The 15,466-nt window shown below is 39.7% G+C and overlaps 1 protein-coding gene across 16 annotated transcripts in view; it reads left to right on the top strand.

Moving 5' to 3' along the window:
- RIMBP2 (RIMS binding protein 2) overlaps nt 1-15,466 on the top strand; it is an 855,912-nt gene that overhangs the window by 680,348 nt on the left and 160,098 nt on the right. For 15 of the 16 annotated variants that reach the window (XM_082266906.1, XM_082266905.1, XM_082266904.1 and 12 more), the window contains one exon: nt 6,057-6,208. In XM_082266906.1, coding sequence (XP_082123032.1) covers nt 6,057-6,208 — 152 coding nt within the window. The remainder of the gene's footprint in view (nt 1-6,056; nt 6,209-15,466) is intronic. The other variant, XM_082266908.1, reaches the window with a different exon arrangement.

Genomic DNA, 15,466 nt, shown 5'->3' with positions numbered 1-15,466 from the left:
ATCTTTTATTACTTTTTTACAATTTTTTTAGGAGCCCCGTTATGGGGCTTTGGTGAAATATCAAGGGTCTAAACAGACCCCTGATGTCTCACTTTTGGAACAGAGAAAAAAAACTGAGGACAGAGGTTCCCCAGTCCTTTTCTCTGCAGCCTGCATTAAACATAGTTTACTATGCTTCAGTTAACTAAGAAGACAGGAGCAATCGGTACAGATCACTCACTGTGTTCATGCAGAAATGGAAGGGACCGGTTAATGAAACATTTACCAGCCCCTTCCCTGTTCCTGACAGGAGAAATAGCAGGGGAATGGGCACCACATGGAGTAATTAGGGTGTGCCCAGGCACAGCCGGCATACCCTGTACGCACACCTATGTTTATATACAGTATTTATAGCACTTATTTGTGAAAAACTATTGCTTTCTTAAAAAAAAAAAAGACAATGCGACCTGATTTTTTTCTCGAAAAGCTGAATGAAACTGCGTCATGGTTTCATTGCATAGCAGCTGAATCAGAGTATAACTAAAGCATATCAAAACCTAAAAACAAACATTCAGTGCCGGTTCACATTTCTGCGATGCGGGAACGCTGCGAATATACAGCGTGTTCCCGCATCGCATCCGCACCCCTGGCAGTTCACACTGCCATATGCAATACGCTGGAGGTGTCAATTGAAAGTTAACGACACCCCCAGATCAGATTGCATATCGCAGTGCTGAAAGTTTGCACAGAATTGGATCGCACTAGTGTGAACCACCATGCGATCCGATTCTGCTGCGGACCAAAAAAAGGGTCCTGTGTGAGTTAGGTGTGATTGCGGTGCGAATTCAGCCATACAAACAATGCGCTTCAAATTACATGCGATCTCTGTGATCGCACAAATGTGAACCGGCACTTAATATATTGCAGCTTTCCAATCCTTAGATGTGGTGGCTGCATTCATTTTCATTTTCAGACTTTTTTCCCTTTTTGTTTTTTTCAGCTGGTGATCCAGCCTAACAACACACTTCCTGTCCTAGGGTGTCTTCACTCTATGGAGGAGCGCTATAGCCACCCTTGGACAGAAGCTTTGTGAACCTGTCAAGTGGGTAGGGTTAGGTGAATGAATTTAAATGGACTTGACTACTAACAAATTAAAGCAAAACTACAGCTAACCCTTTTTACGCATTTACAGCAACAGCTTTTTTTCCTCTTTGATATAACGCCTATAAATAAATTAATAAAAACTGACCAATGTAAGCAACATTATCAGTGTTAAATGGTTTGTCCTAACACTGTATATGCCATTTTAGCTGGACAGCTTGGGTCTGATAAAAAAAAAGTTGAAAAATAACAGACATGCCAGATAACCAGGAGAAATCAAAGGTATAAAGCTTGAAAAAAAAAAAAAAAAAAACAGAAAACGAATGCAACCACCACATTTAATGATTGGTAAGCAGCAATATAGTACATTTTTGCCTTTGGGATTATATACGCGTTAAAAATCTACAGTGGTATAAAAAGTCAAATGACATCACTCCAATAACTCATGCTGTAATATTTTCAAGCACCAGAGCCAAAATATTAAAGGACAATTCAGTAATTAAGCTGCTGAGTCACAGAGAAGAACCGAACATTAAATTAGAGGATAACTTGGAGGACAAAGCTGTATGTTAAGCTAGCAGGTTTTTTAAACAATTTCTTCTCAACACCTTTTTTTCAAAGTGCACCTATGCTCTAGCTGGTTCGCAAGGGTAGGGGGTGGGGTTGGGGTGAGGTGGGGTGGAGTCAACATAAAATAGATTAGAGTGGTTCTAAAGTTAGAACTTTTTACTTTATTGCATTCCCACATTTTATCACTTGCTGTGCTCCCCCCTCCCTAAACACTTACCTAAATCCTGCATCGATCCAGCGCTGGCACCGACTGCATCTCTTCTCTCTGGTCTCCCTGCCCTCACAGGTTTCACTGAAAGCCGAATGAGCCATTGAATGGTTGGTTGCTTCCATGCATTAGTGATGGATTGTTTTCTTGTGAGTTAAAAAGTGCCCTTGACGACGTCATTGTGACGAAATGCATAGGGCATGGTTTAGGAGTGGTTCATGGCGATTCTGGAGAGGGAGCTGTCTGTGGATTGGCTGGTCTGAGCTAACTTTTAGATAGACACAACTGTTTGGATAAGCAGCACTGCTATGATTTAAAGTGACATTTGGTTTTCTTTTTATTCATTCATGCAAGTACAATTCATGTCTTGAAAAAAAAAAAAATTCTATAGTGAGTACTATGCCATATTATACAATATATATAGAACCCATGCAGCACTCAAGCCATGATCCTCTACTGCATATCTAGCTGCCTTGCTAATAGGAATGTATTCCAATCTTCATTCCCGTCTTTGACTCAATGTCTTCAGTGCATATGTCAATGATTGTAGATGGCAAAGTTCTGGGTTGTTTTCCTGCTACAGAAGACAAGTTATAGTTTGCTCTTTTCCATAATTGCATGGATTCAATTTAACATTAGCAAATCTGAGTTGTATATTTTATTTATGCGGGCATGATCTGACTATCACTCAGTGTGTATGATAAGGGCTCACCTCTGGCCCTCCAAACTTCACCTACAAAAGTTAAATTAATCGCAAAGCTTTACATTTTTTTTGTTTTTAGTAAAATAATAAACATATCATACTTACCTGCTCTGTCCAATGATTTGAACAGAACATCCCCGATCCTCCTCTTCTGGGATCCCAAGCTGGCACTCCTGGCCCCACTGAGTGCCCCCATAAGAAGCCACTTCCTATGGGGGCACTTGTGTGTGCTCTATCCTGAGCCAGGCTGTTTCCATTTATTCAGACACACAGCTCCGCTTGGCCCCACCCCCCACTTTCTGCTAAAAGGTTTTGACTGACATAAAAATGTCTGTCTGCTTGTAAATTCAACCCCTCCTGCAGGACCTAATGAGGCAAAAGGTGTCTGATGAGTATTTAATGAACTAAGATTATGAATAATAAAATGGGCTGACCAAGTAATTAACATGCTTGGAGGAGATGAGCACTACTTACAGCTGCTGTTTAAACAAGTGACATGGCTTCCAATAACTTTTACACACTGATGACATCCAAATCTATCTCTATATCCCCTAGCTCACTCCAGTCGACACAAGCTTCACTAATTTACTAACAGACATATTAGCCCGAATGTCGCACAACTTCCTCAAATTCAATCTATCCAGAACCAAGCCTATAATAATTCCTCGTCCACATGCCTCTTCCTAACTTCTCTGTCAAGATCGATTGCACAACTATCAACCCATCCCCATGTGACAAGGTGCTAGGTGTTATCCTGGACTGTCCAAAGCTTGCCGCCTCAACCTATGCAACATTTCCAAAATACGCCCCCTTCCTAACCAATGACACCACAAAGCTTCTAAATCACTCCATGGTCATCTCTCACCTCAATTACTGCAACTCCCTCTTAAGAGGATTACCTTTACATAGGCAATACCCTCTTTAGTTCGTCATGAATGCTGCTGCCAGAATCCTCCACCTTACCCAACCGTTCAATGTCTGCTATCTCTCTCTGCCAACCCCTCCATTCAAAATACTAACCATTAAAAAGTCATCCACAACTCGGTCCCCAGGTACATCACTAACCTAGTCTCAAAATACCAACCAAATTGTTGTCTTTGTTCCTCCCAAGACCTCCTACTCTCTAACTCCCTTGTCCGCTCCTCCCATGCTCAGGACTTTTCCCAAAACTCTCTCATCCTATGATGCTTCCTACTCCAATCTGTCTATCTATGATACTCCCTACCCCAATCCATCTCCTACTCTATCTAGTTTTAGATGATCCCTGATAATCGTACTCTTCAGAGAAGCCTATCCTGCCCCACCTAACAACTGTACTTTTATTTTCTCCATGATCTCATCCTCCACAGTTATTACCTTTTGTATCACTTACCCTTTCCTTTTGGATTGTGAAGGGCCCTGTGTTTCCCCCTGTATTGAATTCTATTGAATTGAATTGTAACTGTACTGTCTGTTCTGTATAATAACAATATTTTCACCTGAAATAATCAGTTTATTTGTATTAATTAATTGTAAATAAAATGTACATTTTGCACCTAACATGTTAAATGTTTTCTGTACATTCTGCCATGCAAATATGACTTTCCCCAAGGAGCATACACTGTTTGTCAATTTTTATGTCCCACTTAAGAATAAATCATTTGGGCCTATCTAACAAGACAAGATATGTGTAGTGCAGTAACCCATAACTGCACTTTTCATAACCGCATTAATCTTTCTGCTGCCTAATATTAAAAAATGCCAAATTTCATGGATAAATGGCAGTTTACAATGATAGACGAGGACTTTCTCAGTCCATTAAACAAGAAATCTAGATGAAAGAAGTTTTTATCACAATCCAATAAGCATGACAAAAATTGTCTGATTGCAGTTAAACACCGAAATTGTATTTCCACCTTCACACTCTAATTTGAGAACCCCCTTATATCTTTCTGGTTTTTGAAGCAGGTATAGGACTCTATAGGCAGCTTGAATTGTTTAAACTAGCTTGTACTGTGCAATTAGGGGACAGATTTAGGGACACATTTAAAGTGCATTGACATACAATGTACCACCAATGCCTTGGGATCTCTATCCCTTTGTTAGGACGGACAGAGTGCACTTCTAGTTTACAACTGATAAATGAAGATCTACCACCACATTACAAAGAGGGTTTATTATGGTAAACATAACTCTTCAACCCCTTCCTTAACATTACATAGAAGAGGAGAGCTAAATGAGATTTTTTCAGCAAATAAAATGCAAGTTAAAGACAAGCAGCAATTTCATTTTTTTTTTTTAGGTTATGCTATGTGAATGGAAACATGTAACAAATATAAAGTAGGTGTTATCTCAGCTTGGCTGCAGAAGTGAAAATACATTTTAACTTTTAATCCTTTGTGCAAGAAACATTTTATATTCATGAACTGACTAATCAATTCATATAGTATTTTACCACCTTGGCACCGACAGTACACATATATGCGGCCTCTCAGCGCATGGGCCCTAACACCCAGCAGCCACATATATATACGACCAGGGCTTTTTTTCAGCGGGAACGCGGGGGAACGCAGTTCCAGCACCTCCAACACTGAATGTATGACATGGCAAGGGGTTCTTGGGTGTGCTGGAGGGTCTACTGATGCTTTCTGCTGGGGGATCTATTGTTGCTGGAGGGGATCTATTTTTGCATGCCGATCTATTGTTGCTGGTGGAGGATCTTTTGTAGCTGGGGGTTAATTGTGACTGGCAGGGATCTAGTGTTTAGGGAGGGGTCTGCTGTTGCTGGCTGCTGGAGAGTCCATTGTTGCTAGCTGGGAGATCTGTTGTCGCTGCTGGGGGTCTGTTGTTGCTGGAGGGGGGGTCTATTGCTGCTGGCTGTGGGGGATCTATTTTATTGCTTTTCTTGTTATCATTACCAAATTCCATACTACAAAATGATACTTGGCCCTATATTCTCCAAAAGGGTCTGTACTGGGAGCTGGGTAGGGGGGTGAAACCAAGGGTCAGTGCTCGGAGGTGGGTGGGGGGGGGTGAAACCAAGGGTCAGTGCTCGGAGCTGTTTAGGGGGGGTGAAACCAAGGATAAGTGCTCGGAGGTGGTTAGGGGGGGGTGAAACCAAGGTCAGTGCTCGGAGGTGGGTAGGGGGCGAAATCACTTAGAACAGAGGAGTTCCTGCACCTATTCTCTGAGAAAAAAACCCTGTATATGACCCTGTGTAAACTACTTACCATGCTGAGAGTGCGCTCCCTGTATGCTCCCAGCACGGTAGCCGGCGTGGACCGGTATGCTCCCAATGCATACTTGACAGCCAATCACAGCGGTCACATGACCCAAATGCCTGCCTCCAGCTCCCTGCTTTAATAACTTTTAAAGGGCCAGGAGGTGGTGTGCACCAAGAGGTATTTACAAATAAAATTTACAATTTTATAGCACAGTTTCCATAGGGTGTATAATGTCTTGAAAATTGAGTTCAAACCAAACCTTCTATAATTCTTTGTGTTTTCTTTTATACAGGATATGAAAGTCCCACAGGTAGCCGGTCTTTAATTTCTGAATTTATCCGCCCTCTTCAAATTACAGGAGATAAGCCGGAACAACTATCTGTAAAGCCCATATTTCTGTCAAGATCCCGATCTGGCAGCCCAAGGCACAGGTTTGAATCCGATGTAAGTTACTAAATTAGCCATTGATAGTCTATTGCAAGAGATTTTCCTGGTCCTAACAAGAAAATTATACTATCTTCACTGCAAGAAAATTAGGTTGCTTCAAAAAACCTGACATGTAGTCAAGGTAAATAAGGATAAGGGCTTAATTTGGAATAGTGTCAGTGTAAAATGTCACAGTCAGTGCGTTTTAGGTTAGATTAAAAAAAGTATTTTTTTATTTAGTGTCAGTGTTAGTGTCAGTGTGTTTAGGTAGGATAAAAATGCAAACTGTGCACTATTTTTTTTTTTTTTGGCCCTACTATGGGGTAAAAACAACAAATAATGGACACATATGTGGTATATCCACAATCATCTGGTGCAATTTTATTTATTTATTTTTGGTGGCAGATCATGATAATGGTAAGAACTATACAGTTACATTTTAAAAATTATTTTTGTTTTACTATTTTAGGCCAGTTTCCTTTAATAGTAAGAAAAAATAAAAAAAATCATGAGATAACCACCACACGAAAGCCCAAATTATGACTAAATATGTTTTGAGTCTAGCAGCCAAAAACCTTACAAGAATCTTAATATCCAGATTTAGCATACAAATTGGCCCCTAACTCCAGCACATTGTAAGGTCTATCCTTTCTTTGGCGAAGACCACCACGTGGGCCGCCCAAGTGTCTCTAGGTATATGCTCCTTCCTTGTCAAAGAGTTAAAATACAAAGTCATATAAGGTAAGAGCATATCAGAATATTTCAGAAAAATATGTCCTAATGAAACCATTTGGGACAGGACTCTCACCCAAAGGCACATTCTTAAGAGTTTTCAAAATTTCACTGAATGAGATATCCTGTTCTAATTTCATAGCCTGATCTAGTAATTGTGATTAATTTATTTCTGACTGATAGTCACTTATGCAACGTCTTTTTTTTTTTTGTTTTATATTTCTGATTACCCTTTTTTAGATTATACAAAGAATAATACTACTCCTGGAATTTTGTTGGCAATTTTTGAAGGCTTGTAGAGTTTTTTGCCGGTTTGAGATTTTAGACATGAGACATTAATATTCCCAAATATTTGCTTTAGGGCTATGGTTAACATGCGGACACATTTTTTTCCCCTGCTTGTAAAACCTTTGGGCCAGGAGTCTAAACCTACGCTGAACCAATGAATCAAGCATCTGTTTCAACTGCAGTCTGAGATTTGCCAAGCTTTGCCTGTCATGGATGTCACCCTCTGTTTTATGATGATGTTCTATTGATGTAATAGCTCATCCATATCACTTTGCAGAAGTCTGTGCAATGAATGTGTCTCTGACTACTGTTTTGTGGGCTTCCCATAACATACTCTCAGATACCCCTCCAGAGCCATTTTCATTAAAGTAACATGTAAGAGTAGAACTGATTTTTAGTGACGGCTGAATCTTCCAAAAGGTTTTCATTAAGACGCCACATCCATGACTCTCTTTCTTTATTCAAAGGAGTTAGGATACTGAAAGATATTGAAAAGATTTGCAACAATGTTTCCTTACAGGCCCTGACTGAGTTGTCTTTCTAGAGAAAGTATCCAATAAAGTATCCAAGCTTACATTACAATCACCTCCTACTTCTAACATCCCAGAGTAAAATTTGCTTAGCCTATGCAATACACCATTGATAAAGGCAATCTGTCCTGAGTTAGGGACATATACAGTATGCTGGCAAACATAATGAAAGATCCATACAGTCTGCCCTTAACCATCACATATTTTTTTTCGGGTCCTCAAGATGATCCAGCAGGATAAAAGGACAACATTTATGTATAAACAAACGGTAACTACTCCACCCAATAACTGGCAGCAAGGAGCACATGGAAGGGCGACCCATGTAAAAAAAAAATAGCAAAGAAAAATTCCCATCTCACTTAAAAGCCAGCCTGCAACAAACTGATTTGTCAGTTCATTCTGTCTAACAGTTCATGTTAAAACCAGGGGTTTCGTTTGCACATATTTGCAAATATATGCATAAGCTGCAGAGGTCACTTCACAACACCCTAGTGTTTTGCAGTCCTAACTCAATCAGTCAATTTTGAGATTCTCCAAAGTTGGAGTACATATATAATATTAGATAGATTGAGGGCAGGTATGCCTAGGGGGAGACCAGCCCTCAGTAAAGGTAAGGGCATACTGGACACCCAACATTTATGTATAGCTATTGCCACCCTTTTAGCTTGTTTAATTGGAAAAATGCTTAAAAACCATTTATCAAAAAAACCTGTTTTAGGGAATAAAATGGAGACCTGGACCTCTGCACTCTATACTGCACCTACAGCTCAAAAGAAAGTAAATAATACAAATTCATCATATTTTTCTATAAATGTTTATTTTTATGAAGGAAGCATTGGGGATGAAAATTCAGGGCAATACAGACATCTTTGGAGTTACAGTAGGATCAACATAGCACAAGCTTGCCACTTTTGCAGACAATGTTTTGTTTTTATTTGTTTTTTTGAACTAAAACTTGCATGACTCCTAAAACCCAAAATCCAGAAGAATACTCATTTTAAAATATGGGCAAGTCTGTAAACCTCCCTAATAATGTAACAAAATGTGAATGTGATTACATGAAGGTGCTCTTCCCTTTTAAATGGCAAAACACCCCCATTACATATACGGCAATAAGGTGAACTACTAAGATAACAGGATACAGGATTTGTTCATAATTTGTCACCCCTTTTACAAATAAGTTACACTGTACTTGGTTGGGTAGGTTAAAAATTCAAAAGACTTTAATTCTCCCTAAATTTTTATCTTTTATTCAAATGCTCCCAATTAAAGTGTCCAGGTCCTATTTTTATTGTGTAGTATGGAAATTTATAAGGTTTGCTTGGTGAGGAAAATACTAGAGTGTCATATAAACTATTATGTAGACCTAAAGAAAAAGGGGGCCTGGGTTTTCCAGATCCCTGTTTGCACTATCATGCCAATGCACTGATGAGGATTGTAAATTGGAACATGTACATTCAAGAAAACTATGGGTTTCTCTAGAAAATATAATGGCAGGCCGGAGCCTGCCCCATGCCTCTCGGGTTCACAGTTTCAATTTCACCCCGACACAAGCAAAATTAGATATATGGAACCAACTAAATAAAGAAGTAAGTCTAGTACTTCTCCCATCCCGGCTTTTACCAATGGGAGGCATATCTTAGATTTTTCCCCCCTCCTATTTGTGATCAATGGATTCTGGGGGAGGACACCATGTATGTCTTTGTCTTTATGTAAGATATTCCAATATCGTTTTATGACATTGAAGATCTGACCCGACTGATTTTAATATGAACCAGTGATTCGAAGACCTGCCTGTGTGTCCCCTTTCTTCTGTTTGTCAACCAGTAGACATTTTCTCTTGGGATATCTTTTACTTTTTATAACCCCTACATGAAAACCGTTCCATTAGCAATGTGCTCTCTGTCTAAAAAACACCTGCTCTGTTGAGCAAATTAGTTTGGCTCGCATGAATCGGCCATTGGGTATACCCTTTTTAAGGGATGCTGGGTGTTTGCTATACCAGTAGAGTAGGACATTTTTGGATGTTGGTTTACCGTTTATTGTTGTCTGAATTGAACCCTGGGAATCCCTTCTGATCGACAGATTCTAGAAGTTGAAACTATTGTAATCAATCTCTCTCGTACATTCCAATCTCGTTCTAAATCAGACAGTTCACAAACTCCACAAAATTTCCTTTCTGGTCCTTCCACAAGATGAATATGTCATCTATAAAATGTACCCAGAGAAGGATCCTTGAAGTATAATGATCCATAGCTTCACTGAATACCAGAGTGCGCTCCCACCAACCTAGAAATAGGTTGGCATACGTCAGCGCACCTGCAGTGCCCATGGCAGTGCCTTTCCGCTGCCTATATTTTTTCCCATCAAATAGAAACAAGTTGTGTTCCAGTATGAACATTATTAGTTCCAAAAGGAACTCTGTGTGCGTCCGGAAAACAACTCCTCTCGCATCCAAGAAGAATCTGCATGCTTGTAAGCCCAAGTTTTGTCCAATATTACTGTAAAGGGTTTCAACATCCAGACTAGCTAGCCATGTATCCTCTTCCAAGACTATGCCGGGTGTCCTCAATGTATGACCTAATTTATGAACAAATGGGCGCATGACAAAATCTATATATTTGCTAGCTCCTTCTGTCAGATTCTCATTGCCGGATACAATTGGACAACCCGGAGGTCTGTCCTGCTGTTTGTGCACTTTTGGGAGACCGTAGAAGGTTGCTGTAGTATGGTGATTATTGATAAGGAATGCATGTTCATCCTTGAAGAGTATGCCTCTATCAAGTGATTTTTTTAGAATACAGCTCAGTTCTTCTAGTTATTGTGGTGTGGGGTCTTTTGGTAACACCTCATTATCTTCATTACTTAAGATGTCATGACATATCTTAAAGTAGAAGGGTCTCTCCATCAGGACAATATTTCCCCCCTTGTCTGCTGGCTTAATCACCAGTGACTTATTATTTTGCAACTCTTCTAACTGTTTCAATTCCCAAATGATAAATAAAAGGGTTTTTGCCTTCCTCCCCTCTTTTCCCACAGTACCTGTAGATCTCTCTCAATCAGTTTGACAAATAGATGTATATGACTTCCCTGTGGGAATGGTGAAGTATAAATACTACTAGGTTTAAATGGGAAGAAGAGGCCTACCACATCAGCACTTCCTCCCTCGCATTCCTTTTGTAGTGACTCTAATAATCTCAAGGCCTCAATATCCTTTGTTGTCATATCATTAGTTTGCTGGATAGGTTTATTCTTATATTCTTTTCATAGTGTGTATTTCCTGGCAAATATATTTATATCCTTTACCCATTTGAATAAATTAAAATCCTGAGTGGCTACAAATAATAGGCTTCTTTTAAGCACTGCCAAATGCACTTCTGTAAGTCTTATGTCAGACAGATTTTAAACCTGCAAATCAACCTGGGTGGCTGTTGCTGGATCTATTGTTGGTGTTTGTGCCACCCCCCTCTTCGTTCTTGAGTATCCCCATTTTTCCTGATTCCTCAGATGTTGCGGTTGTCCTATAAAATCATCCTATTTCTTGGGGATCTTGTCCTGCCCCTGCTACCTCGACCTCTAAACTGGGTTTGTCTATAGCCAGAGTGTAGATCCTCTGAGTCCCTAGGCCTCTCATTCCCACCCTCCGTACCTGATTTATCAGACTCACGGGTGGTCGCAGTGTCTGAACTATAGGTGGGCTGTGGGGTCCTGCCCCCCTCAGTTTTCCATGTCCAGCTATAGACCCTCCCATTCACAAAGTCTTGGGAGTCCCTGATAAACTTTTTATGTTTTTTCACTTTAATTAGCTCTTAGTGTTGTTAAACCTGTCTTTGTAATTTCTCTTCCAGTTTCTGGAAATCGATTAAACTTGCGTGCGCCATCAGGCTTGAATAAGGGATTTGCCTTTCATCCAGAAAGATTTAGAACTTGCAGCATACATTCTGAGTTCCCTTTTAAATGGAATATAAGACTACAATAATGTAAAAAATGGTCGTTAAAGACTATGTATGTGAAGGTTTCTTTAGAGATATATATAGGAATATACATTGGTCCTCATTAAATTGCCTCAATGATATTTATCCTTCCTATATGTACAGCACATGGGAAAACCCTATATATAGAGGGAAGAAGGGGAGGCTGCCATTTTGACTCTAACCATGTGGGGATAGTTCGGTCACCTCTATTTTCTTTCTTTATTTTATGACACTTTTTATTTGGTGCATTTATGTTTCACTCCTGACAAATCTTATTTATTAAGGGAAACATGTGGAGTTATAGGTTTTTGGGAGCACTAAAATTATTTGAGGTACAGCATAGTTTGTGGGGAGGGTGATTTCGGAGGTTGGCAGGCAGAATTAGTGCTAATAGCACATAGCTTTTTGATGAGACAAGTTTGATCAGCATTTTTAGCCTTCAGAGTCAGACTAGCAGGAGAATATTTGTTAGTCCACTTGCTAGTCAGCTATTTAACTCTGAGAGGAGTATATATAGATATGAGCTCTAGTTGATAGCTTTGCTAAAAGAGAGGATACTAAGGACCTTCTTAGACTTGAGTTAGAGAGACAGAGCTTTATAATTTTCAATGCAATCTATTTGGAAGGCTAGAGGAGCCAGCCAATTGAGTGGTGTGCAGCTATCTGTATTCCAACAGACTATATTTTTTGAGATATAAAGAGGTGTTCTGTTCAGCGGTCAGAACTAAAGTTGGTTAAATGGTCAAAACGAATATAGGGACACGGGTATTCAATATTTTAAATAATAACAAGTTTATTAATGAAATTTTGGACTTATAATCATAACCGTACAGTATATAATTCTTTATGTACCAGTATATTCATGAGGAACAAGACATACAACATAAAACGATAAACATATAACAAAGTACCGGCCGGTGCATATTAATTCAATCACAGGGCTAATTTTCACTATTTCGGTTAGATACCGGGAGTATATCTTCCTGTGATTTGTGTCTGTGGATAAACGGAGTGTAGTACAAAAAAAAGGTGGTGGTGGTTTTAAAGTTTAAGATGTTCTGAAAAAATTGCGGTTTTGGAAGGTAGGTCTGATAGGATGGCTATTTTCTGTTTAGCATCTTTGAAAAGTAAATTCTGGGGTGCCGGTGTGCAGTCCGGAGTCTGTCCTAATACTTTTGACTCCTGTGGTAATTACCGTTGCTTCACCTTTTCACATTTCCTCCCTTTTACTTTTCCAGATACTGGTTGGGTAAGTGATTTCTCAGCGGTTTGTAGATAGAAAGAGATGGGGATTTCCTGTGGTTCGTTATCACATATGGTTCCCTTTTATGGCGGGTGTATAGAGTGGTGCCAGGGGTATTTGCTGGTGGTTGATAATACCGTATCTCTTTTGGGGACTATGCAGAGTGTTTTTTGTAGGGCGGATAGGTGTTGGGTTTTAACTCTCAAAGTTATTTCTCCTAGGGTGTCTTTAAATCTTTCTCCCCACTCTGTCAGCTGTTTTTTGCCGATGTTTCACCCCTCTACTGATGTGTATCAGTGCGTTTGGGGACTATGCAGAGTGTGCTTATACAGGGCGGGTAGGTAATGGTTATAACAATACAACTCCTCCGATACCCGTCTATTCCTATGCACCGCTCACCTATTGTTTTTCCCCACTCTGTCAGCTATTGGCTGATTATTCACCCCTTCTTCCGTTGTATTCCAGTAAAATCTTGCACTTACCTGACCTTCACTCTATAGCCGCTCATTCTGTCTTCTATCTTCCGCTGTTTCCTTGTTGCGGTCGCCGATCCTCGACCTTTCGCTTCCATTTGCTTTCTCCGTTGTCCGCGTCTGAGACACTGGTGGGCGTGCCGGCGGTGGTGGTGACGTCAACGCGTTTCGCTTCTAAGTGGCGTAGCTTCGTCTGGACGTACGTAAGCCCGATGCCTGTGCCCTATAAGTACTTGTCCCCACAGGTGATCGGGTTTAGCTCATAATTACATGATCCGGGATTTCCTCAATCATTTCTAGTCATATACCGGATTATTTCAATATGCATTGGATGCTTTTACTTATCTATCTTCTATTTGGATATATAACAGTATTATACATGCTGTCTTTAATTTGCAGCCTTGACTCATAATTACTTTTATTGGGGGATACTCTCGACTTTCATTCCACAGACGATATTGTTGCCGATCTGTCTGTGTATGTCTCCTATTTTTGAAAAAAAGTTTTTTGTTTTTTCCAAAAAACAGGTAATAAATTTCGGGTATTTCTAGATTACAGGACAACATGATGACAACATATACAGTGACATAATTACTGGATTTTTTGGTTCAGCTGGGGTATATGTGTATGTGTTTGATTTTGGGATAATGTGTTTTACAGGGTTTTTTACTTTTTGCAGTAAGGACCTCCTTTTCTATGTTTCTTTTTCTTTTTCTTGTTTGTATGTGTGGGTTTCATTACTTTGAGATGGCTACATTACCGTTACTTCTTCTTATTTCTCTTACTTCTCAAGGAATACCTGAAGGTTCATTTCTGTGTTTAACCCTGTTGGTATCAGGCTCTTTAAATTAAATATCCACCATTTTTCCTTTTGTAGGAGGATACGGTTGAAGTCACCCCGTCTAGGGGAGATTTTCAGTTCATAAATTCCTTTAATTTTTGTTCCTTTCAGGTTTCCGTTATGGTATTCGGTATAATGTCTCGCTAGTGGTTTGTCTGGATTTTTTTCTTTTATTTCCCTCATATGTTCGCCGATGCGGATTCTTAGTTGTCGTTTTGTTTTACCTATGTAATTTTTGTTACATGGGCAAGTAATCATATAGACGACTCTAATTGTAGCACAGTTTATGAGGTTATGGATTTTATACTCTTTTTCTCTTGTTGCATCGTGGAAGATGTCGGTTCTGTCGATGTAAGGGCATATTTGGCATCTCCCGCAGGAGAACATACCCTTACTCCTTGGGGTTTTCATTAGCCATGTGTCCTCTGTTTCCTTTAGGAATTCTGACTTGGTTAAAATATCTTTCAGATTTTTTGCCCTTCTTGCCACCATATTTGGACTTTCGCCTATTATCTCTTTTAGATTTGGTGTGTTGCTTAAAATGCTCCAATGTTTCTTGAGGACTTGGCGTACTGATTCCCATTGCGTTCCATATTGTGTTATTACTCTTGTGGCTCCAATCGCGTCTTTTTTGTATGGGTTTTTTCTGGTTAGCAGTTCTTTTCTTTCTTTCTTACTGGCCTTTCCTTTGGCTTTTCTCAGCTGTCTGTGGGAATATCCTCTTTCACGGAATCTGTTATATAGTTCTTTACTTTCATGATAGTAATCCTCCTGTTTCGAACAGTTCCGTTTAATCCTCAAAAATTGACCCGTAGGTATCCCATTTTTCAGCCATTCAGGGTGGTGACTGTCAGCCTTCAATAGTGTATTCGCTGCCGTTGTTTTGCGGTAAGTATTTGTGGTTAGGCTGTTATTCTGGTTCTTAATCCATAGGTCTAGAAATGATATTTTTGATTTGTCATAGACGTATGTTAGCCGGATGTTTCGGTCGTTTGTATTTAGGGTGTTGATGAATGTATGCAGTGTCTTGTCGTCTCCTTTCCAGACCATTAGTACATCATCAATATACCTTAGCCAGGTATGTGCATTTTCTTTGTATAGTTCATTTGTGTATACCAGTTCTTGTTCCCATAAACCCAGATGTAGGCATGCATACGCTGGTGCCCATGACGCTCCCATGGAGGTACCTTGTATT

The sequence above is a fragment of the Pelophylax lessonae genome (assembly GCF_965119305.1).
Source record: "Pelophylax lessonae genome assembly, chromosome: 1".
Taxonomy (NCBI): domain Eukaryota; kingdom Metazoa; phylum Chordata; class Amphibia; order Anura; family Ranidae; genus Pelophylax; species Pelophylax lessonae.
The sequence above is the reverse complement of the archived record's forward strand: the minus strand, read 5'-3'. Positions and strand labels throughout refer to the sequence as shown.